Consider the following 22,326-nt stretch of genomic DNA (forward strand, 5'->3'; position numbering starts at 1 on the left):
GAAATAAGTAATATTTTATCTATACCAAATTGGAAAGGGCCATAGGGGGACTTCTCAGAGACAGAATGAAAAAAGTATATAAAACTTCTTTTTAAAACGAGATTCTGAGTTACAGTGTCTTTAGTTTCAAATACTACATAGAATTTATTCGAGTAACTGCTATCTGTATAGAATTAAACGGTTTAATCTCCAAAAAGCATATTTTGAAAGAAGGATTTTGAGACTTTTCAGTCTTTTTGTTCTTCCATATCCAAAACCAACTATGATGTCGATAACGACTGATAGTAAACAAAATAATGGTATTGACATCGATATCAAACATGAGAAGTTGCATTACATTTATGTCTATTTCGACGATACTGTACATATAATATCAACAGTATCGATATCGAACCTGGAATAGATTGCGTTACATTTATGATGTCGATATCAAAGATATCGTACACAATATTACGATATCGAGGAAATCAAGGTAAGACAACGCCCAAAATATAACTTTAATGCAAACTAATTATGGAGTTTCACGATGATGAGTGAATCGATACGATATTAACATAAAGTATAGATGGATTAACAGCTACAGTTATTGGCATTGGCAAATCAAATTTGATACGATATCAAAATTGCCAGGAATATCAATATACTTAAAGATTCCTTTTAAAAATGTTAAATGACTTAATAACTACAGTTGTTGACACATGCAAATCGATATCGATACGATTTTGTCGATATCGATAAGATTTTGTCGACATCGAAAAGAATGTAGAATAACATTGTTGGAAATAACGTTTTAATTAGTTGGAAAGATGTTTGACAATGGTGAAATGATATCGATAAGATATCGTTGATATCGATATCGATACTACATCGTGATTTGGATATAACTCATTTTTTATGTTCAATGTCTACTTGTTAAGGATGTTTGATATGAAGTTAAAGAACGACTGAATGAACAAAACTGGATAGATGTGTTCGTTTTCATAGACAGTCAATTCTCTTTGGAAAACAAACTCTTAATGAAATTTTACACAAGATAGAAAAATTATTAGTACTTATAGTAAAACATTGCATCTTTACCAGTAAGTTCTCAAATTAAATTAAATTAAGGAAATAAGTATAATTTCATCTAAGACGGAAATCTATCGTACAAGTTTGAATATAACATGCTTTTTCTGTTTTTTCTTTCATTTCTTTCTTTCTAATTTTTCTCTCTATCCTTTAAGTTATACTCTGTGCGAACAATTCTTTAATGTAATTGTGTATATGACAGTCTTTAAGTATTAATGAAAAAAAGTAAGCCCCCCCCCCCCAAAAAAAAACCAAATATAACAACAACAAAAAACAACTAAAATAACCAAAAAAAAAAAAACCCAAAAGACAAAAAGAAAAAAAACAAAACAAAACAAAACAAAACAAAAACCAAAAACCCCAAAACCCCCTAAAAAACCCATAAACAAACAAGTTACAAAAATCAATGAATTCAGTTTTATTTCATTGTTTTAATTGTTCTTATCAAAAGGATCAACACAAATCATACAATTTATCACTAACTGATCTAAATGATAATGTTACATTACAATAACAATAAATAGACATTTCATTTGTTCATTATTCTTTGTCAGAATGTTGGAACTAGACGTGATTTTGCCGTTGATGAGCCAGTTGATAACATTGGAATTATCCATCACACCATACATGTTTTGTTTGAAGAGGAGAAAATGATCGTTTGGAATAACCTTAAAAGTGTATTCAAGCGATGTCCGCATCCGCTAAAAATATATAAAACTGTTTTAAATTGGCAGTGCAATAAAACTTAAATCAATATATGGTGACCAATGAAAATTGTCAATACCATTTACATTTTTTTAAAGTTTAAAATGTACATTTCTAGACGTTGCCATCCGATTTAGCCATTCTAATGCTGGCTGCATTTTATATCATGAACGTACCATTTTTTGATGTGATTGATCTCTTTATCCTACAACACTTGACAATGGTGCTACAATAAATATTTTAGAAAACTTGTATCAAAAGAGATGCATTTTAAATCAAAAGCACAAATCACCCGCTTACAGTCTGATGTTTTTTCTATAGTAATAAGTGCACAATTTTTACACGATAGAAAAATCTAGTATCGGGGACAGTTTTATGCTAATTATAAACTGATATCGGAATCAAAATATCAAAAGAATTATTTTGAATGATTAAATACCGAGCTTACACTTATTAGACTATGTGAGTGCATTAGTTACCAGTATGGTGTAGTCCATTGACTCTTAGCAGGGTAAGTGTCCCACTAACTGCCCCAGCTACAATCAATAATGGCTGACCATTTGGACTGTCCTGTGCCGCCACGAATCTAAAAAACAAACTAGAGGTTCTTTGCAAGCTCAAAAATGATACACCTGCTAAGAAAATGTGAAAATTGAAGTATTATCTATTAGAAAATAGAGAATGCTTCCTTTTCTTATAGTTACATTGAACTAGCACAAATGTCCAAAGCTCAAGTCAGGACATATTTACATGTCACAAGCAATCTTTGTGTCAAAGTTTACCATCTAATCACTTTCCATTACAAGATAGGGCGTAGACAGGAATAGAGCATTTTTAAACAATGACCTTGAACTTGCACACCCGATCATAGGTGAAGATCATGACATACCCTCAAGTCATAGGCAATGTTTATTTGAGGTAAAGCTTCCAATGTTTTTCCATAAAAAAAGATATGGACTGGACATTAATTTTGCACTTTAACTGCAAGTCATCTTGAGCTTGCCCAACTGACCTTGGGTCAAGGTCATGGCACACCCTCAGGTCATAAGCAATGTTTGTGTGAAGTAGAATCTTCCAATGTTTTCTCATGAAAAAGATATGGACCAGACACGAATTATGCATTCTTCCCGCCAGTGACCTTGACCATGCCCAAATGACCTTGGGTCAAGGTCATGACACAGATTCAGGTCATAAGCAATGTTTATGTGAAGTAAGAATTTTCAGTATTTTTCGTTAAAAAGATATGGACTGAATGCGAATTTTGTACAGACAGACGGACAGTCAGATGGATGGACAAGATGATTCCTATATACCCCCAAATTTGTTTGCGTGGGTATAACAATTTAAATGCCACATAGTATGCATTTGTATATCTCTAAACCAAGTTTACTAAACCAAACATCCTTGACAGAATACCTTATGTCCTCTGGATCAATGGCAGTAATAGATCTTTGATCAAAGGATTGTTGCCAAGTTTCTGCTGTGTTGGGAATATCCCAATAAATACTTTCAAACGTGGCTCTAGTCATGTCTCCATGAAATGAGTATATGCTGATAGAGCCAGGTCTTTCGTTTCCGATGAAAACTACTACTTTGTTTCCGTCATGAATGACAGCTGAGCTCTCTGTCTCTGGACCCTGAAAAAAGGAATAGTTTAATGTCAACAAAGCTTAAATAAATGTTTCGATGGCTTAGAGTTATTGGCAAAACTTCTCACGCAACAATGTGTATACATGGATTTGCATTGCGCAAAAAATAGGTCTATAATCGTTTAAAGAGTTATATACGGATTTATGTAAAATATGAAGAATTATTCTGTAGTTATAAATCTCTGTAACAACAAGTGCCTTGTTATCTGAACGATGGTCTGCAGTTTCGTGAATGATATGGTTAATCTTAATGTCAGCATTGAATATTTCGGGTCGCAATCGCCCATGGGTGTCCTCGATGTCACTTCCGCTATCGTAAACACGCGTCATCGTGTCTGTTCTTATAACAGAGAAGCTTCGACCACCAAACGTGTACAGTTTGTCGTATGTCCCATCTGCAAGCTTTCCATTTTCTGTTGTGACTGTTAGTCTACCTGAAAATATTCAAACATCTAACTATTTTTCACGTTTACAGTGAAAGTAGAATTGGAAACTTCAATCAGTATACATTTACACTAATCAGTTTGGCTATCTTACCTAATAACGAATTTTTCTTGATATCTGATATGTTTCTGGCAGCTGCCCATCTAAGAACCTCCGAGTTGGCTTAAAAGAAAATCACATGCAATGTTGCATTGGAAATTCTTTTGCCTTGGTGCACAATAAATTAAGAAATTGGTTGCTCTAAAAAGTACAATGAAACAGCCGTACCAGAAAGAGTGAGATCGTGGACACGTATCCCTTCGGAAAATCCAGTTGCAGGAAGCGGAAGTTCTGAGTAATCCTTGATGTCCCCTTCATTTGCTGTGATAATGTATTCTTCGTGACCAACGTGCACCACATGAATTGAATCTGGTTGAAACATTCCGTACACAGGCCAGCCTTGTAAATGAACTCCTTCAAGATAAAGATAATAGTACAAATGAAATTGATCTGTTACGTGAATAGCGTGCCGTTCAAAATTAACAAAGTGTAACCTGCATGTATATTATTACATTAACATATTACATAGGCGTCGGAACCGGGGGGGGGGGGCTAGGGGAGGGGGGGGGGGTTGGGGGGCTTAGCCAAGTTAGACCTAACCATTAGGGTTATAGCATCACAGAGGGTTCAGCCCCCCCCCCCCCCCCACTTTTTCTCGCAGCAAAGATAATTGTTGCTAAATTTACCTTGAAAGATTGAGAGGTTGGAGGGGGAAAAATTTTGGTAGGTAAGTTTGGGAAGTAGAGGTATACTCCCCCCCCCCCCCCCCCCCCCCCCCCCCCCCGGATAAGGATTTCCATGATTTTGGAAATTAGTTTTTTTTCCCTCAATTTCTGAGGATTAGTCTAGCCCCCCCCCCCCCCCCCTTTCAATTTGCTTCCGACGCCAGTGTATTAACCGTCCCATGTCAATAAGAAAATTGACCCAAATAAATGTACTACAGTTGACGCTTAATTTTCTGTCTGAAAAAAGCACCTGTAGAGCTAAAAGTTTTGCTTTCGAAAGAAAATAGTACAAATGCTCAAGGAATCTATTACTTGTAATCTATGAATTTTACCCCCATCTTTGTCACTGGGATCCATACGTAGCTGGCTCCAGTCTTTGAACCCAAGGCCATGAATGGATGTAATGTTTTCTGTCTGTAAATCAACCACGGCGATAGCATTGTTTTCCTATGCAAGAAAAACCCAAAGCCTTGCACAATATATTCAAAAATTCAAAATTGTAAGTTTCTTATTCACTTCTAGTTGTTTTTATGATTATTCATTTTTTGTACCTGAAGACAAATATATGCTTTTCTTTCATCTGTACTATAAGATATATATTCGGGTTCTACATCCTGCGAAAATGTATTGCCGTGGCCCTTATTGACAAAGCGAACCCCAGATTTAGAAAGTTCGTTCCACCTACAATTATTAAATTATAATAAAACAATCTTATAATGTAAAGAAAATAGGTGATTCTTACATCTGGTTTGTGCTTTTTCCTGGTGAATGCAAATAATTTGTGATTTGAATAATTTTAAATTGATGCAAGTTATAAGCTTGTTGAATAATTAAAGATCAGATATTCGGATTATTCATATATGGTAGCGTCGTCTACCGTTTGTTCTTAAAGCACATTTGTTTGATGGATAGAGCAAACCCCAATTGTAGCTACTCTGTATTCGTGGTACGATTATAAAAAATAAGCAATAATACCAAAAATATACAAGCTTTCGAATCAAAGTCTTTTTACGCAATGTCTTTTTCGTTGCATACCTATTGTCAAAGTTGTGAAAATTTAGTCGTTTGTACAAGTAGCTAGTAGTTGAGATATTTGTACTTTGGAACTTGAGAAGACCCACACCACCTTCAGGGTCGACCAAAGTACCATTCCTTGCAAACGCCTCGGCCTCTAGGGCTATCAAAACAGTCCTACAGTCTGAGGTCGGTAGAATCATGTCAGGAAGAGGACCAACTGAACAAGAAAAAAAGAAAGAAAATACATAATTAATTTTTTTTACGCTGTAAAATCCTTCAAAAAGAAATTCTGAAAATTGCTATTAAGTATAAAAAATGAGACCTGTAAAAATTCCCAACAAATGAATCCTACCTGTAATATTAAGAACGGATTCCATGGTATTAGCCTTTGTGTCATATTTTTTGAAAACCACAAGTCTCCCTTTCTCCCTGTCTTGATTATTGTCTAGCGAAACAAAGACATGGTCTCCACAGAATTCCACGTCTGTCGGGTCAAAGTCGCCCATGTATTCGTGGAACACAATTCTAGGGTTATCAACTTGGGATATGTCGATAACGTTAATCTTAGCTGCCCCTGTGCATGTAAAATATCAATATGTCATTTTATCAAAAATCACACAATTTTCTATAAAAATGGTTTTGTCTACATTTGACATTTAAAGCGAATAATATTACACAAGGTTGCTCCAAAAGGGAGGTGACAGAATTTATAATATAAATCAGACTTTAAAAAGTCTTTGAATATACAGTTATATAATTGTTATTCTTGACATTTTTGTTATAATTTGATATAATCCGAATATTACCAATTAGTAACCAGGACGTGTCATCAATAATGCAAAGCTTATTTTGACTAGTGTCAATAAAATCAAAATGTATCAATGAAATTCATTAAATAAAACAGCATCAAATCGCAAAGTATATTTCATACAGTGACATGCTTAATTTCCTAACTCGTTCTCTAATTTATGATTTTGCAATTGAAACAAATAAGGATATTCTTGTTGATAAACAAACAATACAGTTATAAAAAGGGAAATGACAACGATCTTAAAACAAGTCTTATGTCTAGTGAAGGCCATAAGTTTTTTAATAATAAACTGAAGGAAGAATGATGGTGCGAGACAATCAAGGAGGAAGACCCTTAATTAAACCTTGAATAAAAATGAAGTTAATAGACGACTTAAACATGTATAAAAACTGTTACCACGTTGATTGATAAAACAAAGGACTGCGAACGATAGCATTGTCTAGCCGCCTAACTAAAAGTCATTTTTTGAAAGCTGTCTAATCAAAGTTATTTTTTATTTTAATGTAAACATTTATGTATATTTTCATTGAATATAAATGATTTGGTCAAACAAAGTGAGATAACTTTGTATTTTGGGTTAAAATAGCTCATTTCATAATAGAAAATAACGGAAAACGGAAATGTTTTTAAAAAAATCTCTTCCCCCCCCCCCCCCCCCCCCCCGTGATACAAAAATTCCTTTTGAGGGGATTTAATTATTGTTATTTAGCATATTTTTACCAAAGGGTTTGTTGTTTCACGGGGGGGGGGGGGACATATGTCTACAGACCGAAATACATTCCAAAAAAAAGAATTTTGCTTTGTAAATTTTCGAAAAATAATTAACAGATATGAATTAAAATGAAATTTTACTTTAATATATATCGTAAATATGTTATTTTAAAGTTTTTATGCACATATTGGCCGCTAAAAAATATTTTCCTCACTCATAGAGATCGATTTCAATGACATTTTTTTTAAGACCCCGCGTTAGCAAAACTTTTGTTTAAAGATAATTGATTTGATTACAAATTTTATTTTGATATAAATTGATTAGGATTTGATTATACGTTTTAGTAGAAAACTTAGTTTTTGAAAATGTGACAGAAATTCCGAAATATTTGGATGTAAATTGTAGGCGGGAAACGGGCGTTAGCGTTCTCAGTTCTTTAGATGCCGTCATTATTATAATTAAAGCATCAATGTCATATCTAGGCCTTATACTAAACAAACATGAATACATTTGTAATGTCCCAAGAGTGCAATGAAAATCTCACTTTTTATATAATTTGATATCTCAATTTGACCAAAATTATATCAGATTTAATCTAGAGTATTCAGTATTTACAGTAAAGCACATTTAGGATACCATGCCGACATGAACCTTTCATAGTTGGCTAAAGCAACTTACCAACGATGTATACAAGTTTTTCCTGAGCATCGTACGCCGACTGCTCGGCAGCTCCCCCTTCTAAAGAATAAACCGGCGACCCAGTCGATGTGTACGAAGATGGAATATACAGGGAAGATATTTTCTCCAAGTGAATTTTCTCACATTGAAAAAAATACACATTTAAAATTAAGAAAAACGAAAAAGTATTATTTATTAATATCATAGTTACTCCTAGAGTACTTGTGGAACAAATTCTACGTTTTTATCTAAAAACCAACCCTCTTTTATTCATTAATATCTATGGTCACATGATAGTCACATGGCCAGGGTGAAATGTCTGTGCGTGGTTCACTTATTCCCGTTTGTTTTCATGTACTTATTTCTTGACATTACAAGGACAGATTGGACAGAAACATAAAATAAATCAAACAAAAAATAATTAAATGTGTTTTATTTCATTTTTTAATCCATTAATTTATTCATAAAATTTGGTTACAAAGATGGAACTTAGCGATATTTAAACAATAAAATGCTTTCTTTTGTGAAAAAATACATAACTTGCGTTATGGTGTTAAGTTATTTTTATTGCAATGATAGCTACCTTCATAACTCACATAAATCATCAAAGAAAACATTTTATTGTTTATATCTTTATCTTTCTTTAAACAAATTGATAAACTGATCGTAAAAAGTAAGCCTATTTAACTAGGCTATTGCTAATGTACATCAGTACGTTAGATAAAAGAAACTTCCGAATCGTCTTCTATGGGAATTTGAGTCTAACATCATCATGATTATTTCGTGCAGTCCGGTATTTTTGTAACGATGCTGAAAGTTTCGTCCAGTCAATAAACGGGACGTGTAGATTTCAGTCCTGTCAGTTTATAGAAAGCTATGATATACAATTCATTTCTGTAAGAAATAGAAGGAATCATACTTTGTGGGTGTAAATACACTGAATAATAATATAAGTTGAACAGATTTCTTATTTACTAAAATACAATTATCTCTACACAATTAAGAGAAAAAGTAATTAACACTGTACTAAGTTTATTTTCCAAAATATATTTTTTACACTATTTGAATACTAAATACATCGTATTTATAGTACATATGCAAAAATTAAAAAAAGCACAGTAATGAATTCATAGTGATAATAGGGAAAAAACTAGATTCGATCTCGTTGCGAGCAACGAGTGGGTCTTCCGTCCGATTTTTGAATAGATTAGATTAAACTTATCAATTCAAAGATAAAATCGTTGATCTAAGCGAAAAAAATGAAAAAATTTTTTGCGGCACTCGAGGCTTGAACCCGGGTCGCCTGGGCCATGTCCACGACCCTATCGACTGAGCTACTCGGACTCTCGCTTCAGGACTTTGACGCTTAATTTCTCGAGAATGCCTCAATCGATTTTAAAACAAAGTACATATTCTGAATCAGTGAAAGGGTCACTATAAGGTGTGAAAATTTCAAAGAAAAATTTTAAAAAATAAAAAAGTCGAAAAATTCAATTTTTCAAAATTCCTTCCGGTGACGACAGGAAGTGACGGCGGACATTCTCTATACCGAGGTGCACCAGGAAATCGATAGATTTATCATCTCTGAAATTCTCAGCTCTCTATCTTTGCGCGTTTTTGAAAAACCTGAGCGACAAAATTGACTTTTTAAAATCGTAAACGGACGATAACTTCGGACCGGAAGTGAATTTTCAAAATCTGTTTCAGCGGTATAAATTTCAGATAACGAGGCTTTAGTCCTGAAAATTTGAGAGAAATCGAGTGTGCCATCTCTGAGAAATCGCCTGCACAAAATTTGTAGGACAAAAAAAGAATAATAATAATAACTAGACACGATCTCGTTGCGAGCAACGAGGAGGTCTTCCGTCCGATTTTTAGAAGGTGATATGACGTCATCAACTTTAATTTTCGACAACAAAACATGATCTGGAAACAGGAGTTGAGCACTAATGCTTTCCTGTAATATTTGTTATAAGTTCTCTTAAGTTGCTTTTTTTAAATACTAGTATTTCTTCCAATTGAGATAGAAAAGATTTAACTTTTTTTTACCTCTGGCCCCTAAAATCCCTCGCTAGGTAGTGCAAGAGAAAAATCATTATATTGTTAGGATCTATAAACGTATCCCTAATTTTGCTTTAATGACCTATTATAAAACATGACTCAGTAAATGACTATATTGATAAGAGACTTTAGGCCCATCTTGATCCCACATTTAGGCAGACAGTCCCTTTTTCTTAATATCAAATGAAAGGTCGTCTAATTTTAAACACATTTTGTTCAGCAAGTGTTTAGAAATTCATTACCGTTCCTGAGATATATGTAAAAAAAAGTTTTTGGGACCGATCTCCTTATACATGTAAGGGCCGTTTAACGACTTTTTTTTTAGGTTGAATATTGTTTTGTGCATCATTTTGAGCATGTTTGCTTCTATACTGCATTTCCAAAGATTTTTCCTTTCTGATATATGGGTAATTAATTTTTTCGGACATTTGACCTCTGAAAACCTCTAATTATGTACTGCATGGTAAAATCATTACATTTCTTGGATACATAACTATAAGATAACATATCTGCTTTTATGATCTTTCAAAAAATATCTCTCAGTAAAGACTTAAGAGCCCTCTGGTCCCCTACTGTGAGAGGCAAGCCCTCTTTTTTGATATCGAATGAAAGATCAAATATCAAATGATATATGGGTGATCAAATTTTGGACGTTAGACCATTAGAAACCTAATTACGTAACACATGATAAAATCAATAGATTCCTTGGATATACATGTATAGCAGTTGAGATCGACTCAAAATCTGAAATTTTGTTTAACGTGATTTTGAATGACAACAGTTGTGAATGGAATTGGAGATTATTTTGGAGAGTAAAAAGGTATTGAAAATAATTGATGTACAGGATCATGCATATGACTAAGAAAGTGTCTTAATTACACATGTAAATCTAAATGTTAAAGCTGCTTGGTCCGATTTTCATTAAAACAATTGTACGCTTTTAAACGATGGTTATGCCAAGTATGTGTGCAATTTAATATACGTTGCAGTAGTTTTCTCAGTCAATTAAGCCATATTTCAATGAAAAAAAATGTACATGTTGAAACTCGTTGGATCCGGATATTGTGTATTCCGGCATGCTGTCCAATCCGGCGACATTATTCAGCCCCTTGACATTTCCCTAACATTTTTGTTTAAAAAGTGTTGTGCAATCCGGATCCTGTCTATTCTGTACACCGCTGCGATGAAAAAAAACCCCGACTGCTTATAATTAGTAAGAGTTAACTACCGTAGTCCGGCCACTTATCGAATAATCGGCCTTCTGCGAGATACTCAATTATCGACCAATTTTTCTGTCGTTGCTATTGATTTTAGCAACCGTGAATACAGATGCAAAGTAGCAACTTATTCTAGTTTATACCGTTAATTCTTGTTATAAATAAATACGCATTTTTCCCATAATTAGATTATAAGTTCACCCCATTTTTTTTCAGGCCGTGATTCAGAAAACTGCGGGAGTAAGACTGCCGATAACGTTTGTCATCCCCTCATTTTACATCGAAACGTTATAATTTCATATCAGGCACCAAACAATGAGGAGAAATGGAAATATTCGGTGGATCTAAATGTTAAAATATTCTCATGATAAAATTTTGTATTTATGGCAAACGTATATTTATTATTTTTTTCTCCTACAAAATATAATCGCACTTGTATTTTGTATCCATAACTTTTAAACTCCTTTTAGCCAAATCTGTCAAATATCATGGTCGTTTCACCCTTTTGTTGCAAACCAAGCTGAAATGTTCAATCGATGCGCTGTTGAACGAAATACTCGGCTAAAGAAACTTACTGCATGGGTCGTCTAAAAATATTAATTTCAATGATAAATTTAGAAACTTTTAGATTTCACAATGTGTAATTTTTGTTACATTACAGGAAAATTGTCATTTCATGCACATATAATTTGCAAAAAATAACTTAAATGTTATTCATGCAACCAGTGTTTGAAATTTTAGACCGCTCTTGATAGATATATTTGAGAAAGAAATTTTACGGGTCTTCTTATCGGGGCCGTGTATCAAAATTTGAGCCATTTCCGAGAAAATGCGTGTACAAAAATCGTTAATAAAAGAAAAGAATGTCGGAAACGGAAGCTCTTAACAAGGGGACGGGTAGTGCTTTAAAATTCCTATTTACATGTATTTAACTTACCTTGTAAAATTATCAATCATAGGCATTGGATAACTGCTATTGCTTAATTGGCAAATTTGATTTGCTTATTGACTCCATAACCTCTACAATTTCGCTTTTATAAAATACATATAATCATGTACTCCGATCAGGTGTTGTACTTTACAGAACGTTCTTTACGCGATCGCCGAGCGCCTCTTTTAGGAAGGAACAGTCCTAATCAGACGGAAAATACATAATAAAGCATACAGACGTTTTATTAAAGTATATATAATTTATATATTAAATATCAGAGTGTGCCTGAATATGCAAAGCCCATTTGATTTGAAAATTTCCCTTCTCTACTGAGAAGTATTTTTAATCATGTGATTATCCTCTACTCGATCTTAAACTGTCCGAATCCAATCAAAACTTCTTTCTTTCAGAATAAAATTTCAATAACAAACAATAAAATCTATTAACAAAAGAATAAAATCAGCAATGAATATTCTTTTTTATGAATCAGACTACCATTGAAAAAAGGTTAAACGAATAGTGTGACCCTTAGTCTTTTACGACCTGAATATAAAAAAAACTTGTTTGAAAATGGTTAGTTTTATCGTGCCCGCACCTACCGCAAGCATGTAACATTGCCTTATCTCGAACGCTTTTTAAATATATTTCAACTTTTGCTCTCTCTCTCTCTCTCTCTCTCTCTCTCTCTCTCTCTCTTAGCTCATAAAAAGATTCTTATATATTTTGTTAGCCAAATGAATTATCACATATTACAGATACTTACGATGTGTGTGTTGGAATAATCATTTTGTGAATATCACCTATATTTTGTTGAAGTAGGTAATGTAATGCATTAACTTCTCAGCAGCAAAATGTCAGAAATAGACACAGGTGAATGTATTTACATTTCAACTAGTACGATTGTAAAACATTGTATTATATTCATTGATCGCATTTGTTTTTACTTTACGCACTTTGATTTAAATCAATGGTTTGATGCATCGTTAACCAAAATAATTGAAAATAAAATTTAATTTAACAAAGAATGAATGAACATTCAATTGTGTGATAACGTATATACACGAGAAGCATGTGTCCGAGACTACAGCAAATCGGTTGTACACTTGCGCGGCATATCCTCGGTCCGTGCTATGTATAAATGTAAACCCAACGTGGTGGGTTTGACATGTTTGCAGTATGATAACTGAATTTCATTTTCCAACAATAATACTATTTCATGACATAGACAAAATCACAAAGAACGCCTTATTTCAATGACAGTCATACTATTTATTTATTTTTCAATTACGATACAAAAACAGCATTACTTCGTAGGTAATGGTATAATCGTTTTTCTTTTACTCTTTAATATCGTTAAAATCGGAATTCTTTGTGTTTTTGCATCTACATGAATAAAGTATGGTGTTCCGATGGGGCCACTTCGACCTTCGCACTTTCGCCTTTAGGTCGAGGTGCGAGAGTGCGAAGTTGCGACGGCGAAAGTGCGAGAGTGCGACGGCGAAGGAGCGAAAGTGCGAAGATGCGACGGCGAAGCGCGAAGTTGCGACGGCGAGAGTGCGAAGTTGCGAAGGCGAAGAAGCGATACTACTATCGCACTCTCGCCTTCGCATCTTCGCACTTTCGCCTTCGCCTTTTTATAATTGTGGAGCTCTTTATCGTTTAAAGACAATTTTAGCTGTATAAAAGGACATCTGAGGCAGACGATGAACTTTTTAGAATTTATTTTCAACAGCCTGCGCAGATCCATAACTTTTTCTAGGGGGTGGGGTGGATAAATAATTATATTTGTCGGGGATGGGGGAGGGTTCTGAGACATATTTTGGAGATTTTATTATATTAATTAATAAAATTAAATTTTCCGGGCGGATGAGATCCGGACCCTCTCCCCCTTTACTGCATGTGTGAAGTTATTAGTATTGAATTTTCCGGGGGGGGGGGGCGGACCCCCTCTCCACCTCTATATCCATACATCAGCAAGGAGTGTCGCATAATGAAATTAGAATCTACGGTAAACAGACAGCTGGTAAGTGACAGGATTCTGGAAGTACATACATGTATGTATACATTATGGCGGACCTTACATTTTATATGGAGTATATAACGATTAGGCATAGCCAGCACTGGTAAACATAAATGTCACATATACACATTAAAATATTTATAAACATTCATAGTAAGCACAATGGCTAAGCGCATGCGTACCAATGATATCATGGATTAATCGGAAAACCTTGGCGAGTACGGTGCCTGCATCAAATTCTATGTAATAGACCGAGACTTTCTGAATGCTATCAAAAAAGGCGAAGGCGAAAGTGCGAAAGTGCGAAGGCGAGAGTGCGAAGTTGCGAAGGCGAGGGAGCGATAGTAGTATCGCTCCTTCGCCTTCGCACCTTCGCGCTTTCGCCTTCGCATCTTCGCGCTTCGCCGTCGCATCTTCGCACTTTCGCTCCTTCGCCGTCGCACTCTCGCACTTTCGCCTTCGCAACTTCGCACTCTCGCATCTTCGACCTAAAGGCGAAAGTGCGAAGGTCGAAGTGGCCCCATCGGAACACCATAATAAAGCCATGTGTGCATTACAACAAGGCGCAAATCTTGTGTATTGGATAACGGTAGACCGCTCGCTTTTTATGGAGGGTAATCGTGTTCAAAAATCCAGACATGTAAACTTGTAAATCCGAATATGCAATCGTGTTGATGTGTCAGCCTGGGCATGAATATGTGTAATTCTGATCGTGTAACCTATAAAACTCGGGCATAAACACGTGTAAGATTTGACTCAGTTCCTTCGCATGATGCACATTTTGCAACTTTATTGTTTACATTAGTTAATTAAACCTTCAATTTTGCACACTTTCAATCCGTAGTTTCTGCATTTGTAACTTCAGGCTCGGCAATAGCACATCTGACATGATACAAATTGACAAATGTAAAGTCTACAAGTTTGTCGAATTTTGACATGACCTTATATGGAAACAGCGACGTCACTGATAGAAAAAGGCTAGCTGCAGGTAAAGGCATGCCGTAATCGCCGGAATAGGGACGGAATAAATGAAAAAAAATATTAGGTAAGCCTATAATCATATTATCTCTGGACAACAACATTTCATAGAGTATTATTTTTCGAAAAATTAAATTATGAGATTGGTGTACATTTTATCAAGAGAATGTATAAAAGATGCGAGTAAAGAATTCGATCGGCTTCAGATATCCTCTTAGAACTGAAAAAATTACATTTAATGACTTTGTTTGAATACACGTGTATACAGATATATACGCATTTTTATTCATAGGCGTCTGAACCTTTTTTGTTAGACCTAACCATTAGGAACATAGCAACAGGGAGGATTCAACCCCCCCCCCTACTTTTTCCTCGCAGCAAACAAAATTGTTCCTTAAAAGACCTTAAAGAGAATGAAATATTAATAGTGATATTGAAAATTAGAGTCATAGTAGGTATATTAGCACCCCCCCCCTAACCACCACCACCACGGATTAAGAATTTCATGATTTGGGGGGGATTGGGCAGGTAAGATTGGAGTTATTGGTATACCCTCCTACACGGATTAGAATTTTCATGATTATGGGAATTCTTGTCAATATTTTTCATGATTAGTTTAGCCCCCCTCCCTTTCAATTTGCTTCCGATGCCACTGTTATTAGAGTACATGCAACAAATTGTTAAAGTATAGGCCTCTGCTGAATTAGAAAATATCTCCAAATGCATCCTTATCGCTACCACAAAGTTGTGACAAGACCCCCCCCCCCCACCCCCCCACCACGCGAAAAATTACACGGGGTCCGTCAGCTGAGTTGCAAAGTTATCGATAAGAAAAACAAACTATTTAAAGACATTGGTTTTGAGATTGTGATTACCCGGTAATATGAGACATAAGAAGCGACATCCTCTTTAAAAAAATGAATAAAAATTCCAAAGATAAGGTTATTTTAAGAAATGTTTCTTTGCATTGTCGGCAATATAAAGGAAAAAAAGCCTATCATGCAGGTAAAAATTTACATTTTTTAAAAATTATTTTAAGCAATTATTACGGGATTGAGTATGACGTCCTGAATGTCGGTTGAATACAGAGTCACTTTGTGAAGTTGGCTGATAAAAATTTTCTGGAGGGCTAGTATAATACAGCTTTACAGCCACTTGTGAACTAGCTGCAGGTCTGTAGCTGCAGGTCTGTAGCTCCCTGTCTAAAAATACAGATGGACGATCTTTGAGCTACAGTGCCTCCCATAGTAAAACTTCAATTTACGGCGCACAAAAAATATGCGCTAGTATAATACAGCTTTACAGCCACTTGTGAACTAGCTGCAGGTCTGTAGCTGCAGGTCTGTAGCTCCCTGTCTAAAAATACAGATGGACGATCTTTGAGCTACAGTGCCTCCCATAGTAAAACTTCAATTTACGGCGCACAAAAAATATGCGTTAGTTTTTTTTATTATTATTGAAGATTGTGTTATTATTTATCTTTCACTTACACAACAACAAAAAGTATAAATAATGTAAAGTAACATACATTTTTCCGCGAAAAATTACCAAATCCTTGCAGGTCGTTTATTCTAACTAATTCAGAAAAATAACAAGAGTAAAAATGGGGTACTCTATATGCAATGTTTTTGCCAAAAAATGACTAAGTTCAACAGCTGATATTTTTATAAATTATCAGAAATCAAAATCCTAGCAATTTGCATACTTCTGATATATATGTATAAATGATCTGCAAAAGAACAACTTCCTATCTTGAAAACTATTCGAAGAGTTATCGGTACAATAAGGGTACCTTTTTGACAGCCACTCGCCCGTCTGCAATTTTTACTATTTCAATAATCAGAAACCTGGTTAAACATTCACTCTCAAAATTCTTAGAATTCAGAAGCAATGGAGTTATATGGGACCTCACGGCGGTCTTCGAACCCCATGCCGCTCAAAATATATTTACCTCCTTAGGAAATTTCTTGATCCGTCTCATTTCTAGAAAAGAGTACGCATTTACTTATATCCCAGTTTAAATTACATGTCAATTTTTTTTTTAGAGATATAAGATATTAGGCATTTCCTTTTATAATATCATGATAATTATATTACGGTAATTAGCGCATTCGTCACATCGGCAACTATTTTTTTTCTACATGAACCTCTTCCTGTTTGGTTCAGTTTCAATCATACCTCAATTTTTTTTTCTAAAAATAATACCGGTGTTTTCGATAGAAAAGGTGTCGTTCATTAAAAGCTTATTGCAACAGTTTAGCTGAATATTATGTTTATTTTTCGTTCATTCCGGTCCAGCGGTTACAGCATGCCTTTTCCCGCAGCAAGGCAGTTGCCATATAAGGTCATGTCAAAATTCGACAAACTTGTAGACTTTACATTTGTCAATTTGTATCATGTCAGATGTGCTATTGCCGAGCCTGAAGTTACAAACGCAGAAACTACGGATTGAAATTGTGCAAAGTTAAAGGTTTAATTAACTAATGTAAACAATAAAGTTGCAAAATGTGCATCATGCGAAGGAACTGAGTCAAATCTTACACGTGTTTATGCCCGAGTTTTATAGGTTACGCGATCAGAATTACACATATTCATGCCCAGGCTGACACATCAACACGATTGCATATTCGGATTTACAAGTTTACATGTCTGGATTTTTGAACACGATTACCCTCCATAGCTTTTAAGTCCAGCCGCGACCTATTTCCTCGGCCGCAGGCAAGGGATCGGATACGTATAATTGTTTACATACATGCAGCTCGAAATCCAACAAGATTTTAAACGCGACTCAAATGGATTGCATAGAAATAATTCTTTTATCCAGTGTGTTTCCCTAGAATAGAATTAAACTGTTAAAACACTTTCCGCATGTAACCTGGTACACGTTATATGGTAGTAGGTAAAAGAGTAATCTTCTTTATTTACTCACTTTATATGGCAGTAGGTAAAAGTGTTATCTTTTTTATTTACTATTAAAATCGGAGTTTTTGTGTTTGAAGCCACATAAACACGTGTGTGCATTACAGCAAGACGCAAATCTTGTGTATTAGATAACGGCAGACCGCACGCTAGTCCAGCCGCGACCTATTTCCTCGGCCGCGGGCAAGGGTGTTCACATACGCAGCTCCGAATCCAGCTAGATTTTAAAAGCGACTCAAAGGCATTGCAAAGAATGAGTTCTTTTATCAATAATATGTTTCACTAGAAAATAATTTAAATGTTTAAACACTTTCCGTATATAAACTGGTGCCCTTTATGTCAGTTATACGCACTAACACCCCGTTTATTAGCCAAATAAAACACCAATACCTGGTAACAAGTCTAGCTTTTTACACTCATATTACGCAATACCCGAACAAAATATTATTGTCATGACATTGATAAGATCATAATGAACAACTTTTGCAGCGACAGCCATATCGAAATCTTAACCACGTTTGAGTTATTAAGCGATAACTTTCAAGAACTCTAGGTTCCTAACTTGAGGTGCCAGCTCTTTTTTCTTGATGTCATATGAAAGCTCTTTTAAACATAAATCTTTTCTGTTCTACATGTTTTAACAAAATATTTCCGGGAAAAAAGATAAACTAAGAAATCTATGCAAAATCACAACGCTTTTTTATCTCATTTTTTGAGCCCTACCGAACTTCGGCGCTTTTTGCGCTGAAAAATTATAAATGCTCTATTACATATCTACAATCTTTCATCTATCATTCCTGAAATTTTGAACTCAATATCTTTTTTAGTTTATGAGAACCTTCGTGGACAAGCCGACCCTCCAAAAATCGTTCAATCGTTAATATCTCAAAACCGGAAGTGACGTCAAAATTAAAAAAATTTGCAATAAGGTTCAGAAAAATATCTATCAGATCTGAAAGTTTCATGTAAATCGGCCGAGTAGTTGTTGAGAAATCGTGTACACAAAATACGTAAGAAAAAAAATAATAGGGAAAAAGAAACCGAACGAAAACAATAAGGTCTTCCGTTGGAAAACGGAAGACCTTAACTAGATTCGATCTCGTTGCGAGCAACAAGTGGGTCTTCCGTCCATTTTTTGAATAGATTAGATCATACTTATCAATTCAAAGATAAAACCGTAGATCTAAGCGAAAAAAAGTAAAAAAAAAATTTGCGGCACTTGAGGCTTGAACCCGGGTCGCCTTGGCCATGTCCACGACTCTATCGACTGAGCTACTCGGACTCTCGCTTCAGAACTTTGACGCTTAATTTCTCGAGAATGCCTTGATCGATTTTAAAACAAAGTACATATTCTGAATCAGTAAAAGGGTCACTATCAGGTGTAAACATTTCCGAAAAAAATATTCAAAAATAAAAAAGTCGAAAAATTCAATTTTTCAAATTTCCTTCCGGTGACGACCGGAAGTAACGGCTGACATTCTCTTGACCGAGGTGCACCAGAAAAACGATAGATCTATCATCTCTGAAAGTTTCAGTCCTATATCTTTACTTGTTTTTGAGAAACCTGAGAGACAAAATTGACTTTAAAAAATCTTAAAACGGCGATAACTTCCGACCGGAAGTAAATTTTGAAAAAATGTCACGGGGGTACAAACTTCAGATGGCGAGGCATCATCAGTGAAAATTTGAAGGAAATCGAATCAGCCATTTCCGAGAAATCGCCTGCACAAAATGTGTAAGGAAAAAAAGAATAATAATAACTAGAGCAAAGCTCGTTGCAAAGCAACGAGTGGGTCTTCCGTCAATGTCGGAAGTAAAGCTGGAAGTTCCTGTAAGAAGCAGAGCTCTTAAACCAACAACAAGAGTAACTAAAAGAAAAAAATGAAAAAAATCGAATTATTCCTGGTACGACTTAACAAAATCCGAATGATTTTTAGTACGACTTAACAAAAACTTTTCCGATTTCAAGTACGACTTAATAAAAAAAATTCCGAATGTGTTACAGTACGACTTAACAAATATTTTTGGTACGAGTTAATTTTACTTTTTACATTACGCTATTTTTTAAACCAAGGACGCGGAATCAAAATTTCCGGAAAAATCAATTTTTAAACCCCAATATCTCTGTAATGCATCGTCCGATTTTAAAACGGCTTTCAGTGTTACATTCAGCTTAATAAGCTCTACAAAACACATATTCATTTTTGATTTGATCAGAAAATTCATTTTTTCGAAAAATTTGTTTCACTTCCGGTTTCGACCGGAAGTGACAGATTTTCATTTCCAGCCTTATTACAGAGGTAAATCGACCAAATCATAACCATTGAAAATTTCAAGCCTCTATCTTAAAGCGTTTTTGAGAAACGCCGCGGACAAAATGACTTTTTGAAAATTTTAAAAATGACGTTACGTCAAAACGGAAGTGACGTTGTCAAGAAAACTTTAACATCTTTGAGGGATAATAGTTACACATTATCTCTGAAAGTTTCATAAAAATCGGTCAAAAACTTTTTGAGTTATGAAGCCGAAAAGGAGTCAGAAAAAAAAAGAAAAAGTATAATAACTAGAGCAAAGCTCGTTGCAAAGCAACGAGTGGGTCTTCCGTTAATGTCGGAAGTAAAGCTGGGAGTTCCTGTAGGAAGCAGAGCTCTTAAACCAATAACAAGAGTAACTTAAATAAAAAGATGAAAAAATCGAATTATTCCTGGTACGACTTAACAAAATACGAATGATTTTTAGTACGACTTAACAAACACCTTTCCGATTTTAAGAACGACTTAACAAAAAAATTTCCGAATGTGTTCAAGTACGACTTAACAATTATTTTTGGTACGAGTTAACTTTACTTTGAACATTACGCTATTTTTTAAACCAAGGACGCGGAATCAAAATTTCCGGAAAAATCGATTTTCAAACCCCGATATATCTGTAATGCATCGTCCGATTTTAAAACGGCTTTCAGTGTTAGATTCAGCTAAATAAGCTTTACAAAACACATATTCATTTTTGATTTGATCAGAAAATTCTTTTTTTCGAAAAATTTGTTTCACTTCCGGTTTGGACCGGAAGTGATAGATTTTCATTTCGAGCCTTATTACAGAGGTAAATCGACCAAATCATAACCATTGAAAATTTCAAGCCTCTATCTTAAAGCGTTTTCGAGAAAAGTCCGGGACAAAATGACTTTTTTAAATTTTTAAAATTGACGTCACGTCAAAACGGACGTGACGTTCTCTTTAAAATTTTAATACTTTTGAGGGACGCCAACTTGCAAAAATCTCTGAAAATTTCATCAAAATCGGTTAAAAACCTTTTGAGTTATGAAGCAAAAAAGGAGTCAGAAGAAAAGAAAAAGAATAATAATAATAATAATAAAAAGAAACCGAAGAATAACAAGAGGGTCTTCCGTTGAAAACGGAAGACCCTAATAATAGAATTGAAAAAGAAACCGAAGAATAATAGAAGGGTCTTCCGCTGAAGACGGAAGACCCTAACTAGATTCGATCTCGTTGCGAGCAACGAGTGGGTCTCCCGTCCGATTTTGAATAGATTAGATCAAACTTATCAATTCAAAGATAAAAACGTACATCTGAGCGAAATAGAATAAAAAAAAAATTGCAGCACTCCAGGCTTGAACCCGGACTCTCGCTTCAGAACTTTGACGCTTAATTTCTCGAGAATGCCTTCATCGATTTTAAAACAAATTACATATTCTAAATCAGTGAGAGGGTCACTATCAGGTGTAAAAATTTCAAAAAAAAAAATATTCAAAAATAAAAAAGTCGAAAAATTCAATTTTTAAAATTTCCTTCCGGATACGACCGGAAGTGACGGCTGACATTTTCTTGACCGAGGTGCACCAGATAAACGATAGATTTATCATTTTTGAAAGTTTCAGCCCTATATCTTTACTCGTTTTTGAGAAACCTAAGAGACAAAATTGACTTTAAAAAATCGTAAAACGGCGATAACTTCCGACCGGAAGTAAATTTTGAAAAAATGTCACGGGGGTACAAACCTCAGATGGAGAGGCATCATCAGTAAAAATTTGAAGAAAATCGAATCAGCCATTTCCGAGAAATCGCCTGCACAAAATGTGTAAGGAAAAAAAGAATAATAACTAGATTCGATCTCGTTGCGAGCAACGAGTGGGTCTTCCGTCCAATTTTTGAATAAATAAGATTAAACTTATCAATTCAAAGATAAAATCGTAGATCTAAGCGAAAAAAAAAGAGAAAAAAAAATTGCGGCACTCGAGGCTTGAACCCGGGTCGCCTGGGCCATGTCCACGACTATAACGACTGAGCTACTCGGACTCTCGCTTCAGAACTTTGACGCTTAATTTGACGGAA

At 34.9% G+C, this 22,326-nt stretch overlaps 1 protein-coding gene across 2 annotated transcripts; it reads right to left on the reverse strand.

The window, feature by feature from the left end:
* Positions 1-1,484: 1,484 nt before the first annotated feature.
* Positions 1,485-8,842, reverse strand: LOC128189370 (mesenchyme-specific cell surface glycoprotein-like). Of its 2 annotated transcripts, none has more exons than XM_052860954.1 (12): positions 7,849-8,842; positions 6,000-6,221; positions 5,666-5,864; positions 5,182-5,311; positions 4,963-5,077; positions 4,134-4,319; positions 3,960-4,028; positions 3,621-3,856; positions 3,190-3,410; positions 2,253-2,359; positions 1,950-1,999; positions 1,485-1,766 (listed from the first exon to the last, which is right to left on the reverse strand). In XM_052860954.1, exons 1-11 carry the CDS (start codon positions 8,051-8,053, stop codon positions 1,974-1,976), a joined length of 1,716 nt encoding a protein of 571 aa, XP_052716914.1. In that variant the 5' UTR covers positions 8,054-8,842; the 3' UTR covers positions 1,485-1,766; positions 1,950-1,973. The 2 variants fall into 2 exon arrangements, with proteins under 2 accessions (XP_052716914.1, XP_052716912.1); XM_052860952.1 differs by having other exon boundaries at positions 1,485-1,769.
* Between the last annotated feature and the right edge of the window lie 13,484 nt (positions 8,843-22,326).

Source organism: Crassostrea angulata, chromosome 6, assembly GCF_025612915.1.
Source record: "Crassostrea angulata isolate pt1a10 chromosome 6, ASM2561291v2, whole genome shotgun sequence".
Taxonomy (NCBI): Eukaryota; Metazoa; Mollusca; class Bivalvia; order Ostreida; family Ostreidae; genus Magallana; species Magallana angulata.

Bases quoted from the DNA above. Each gene is read 5' to 3' on its own strand.
- LOC128189370 (XM_052860954.1), bottom strand. From the start codon at position 8,053: ATGATATTAATAAATAATACTTTTTCGTTTTTCTTAATTTTAAATGTG. The intron at 5,312-5,665 runs GTATGCAACGAA...TAATAATTGTAG, and splicing joins TTTCACAACTTTGACAATAG to GTGGAACGAACTTTCTAAAT. The intron at 2,000-2,252 runs GTAACTAATGCA...TATTTATTGTAG, and splicing joins CAATGGACTACACCATACTG to CACCATTGTCAAGTGTTGTA.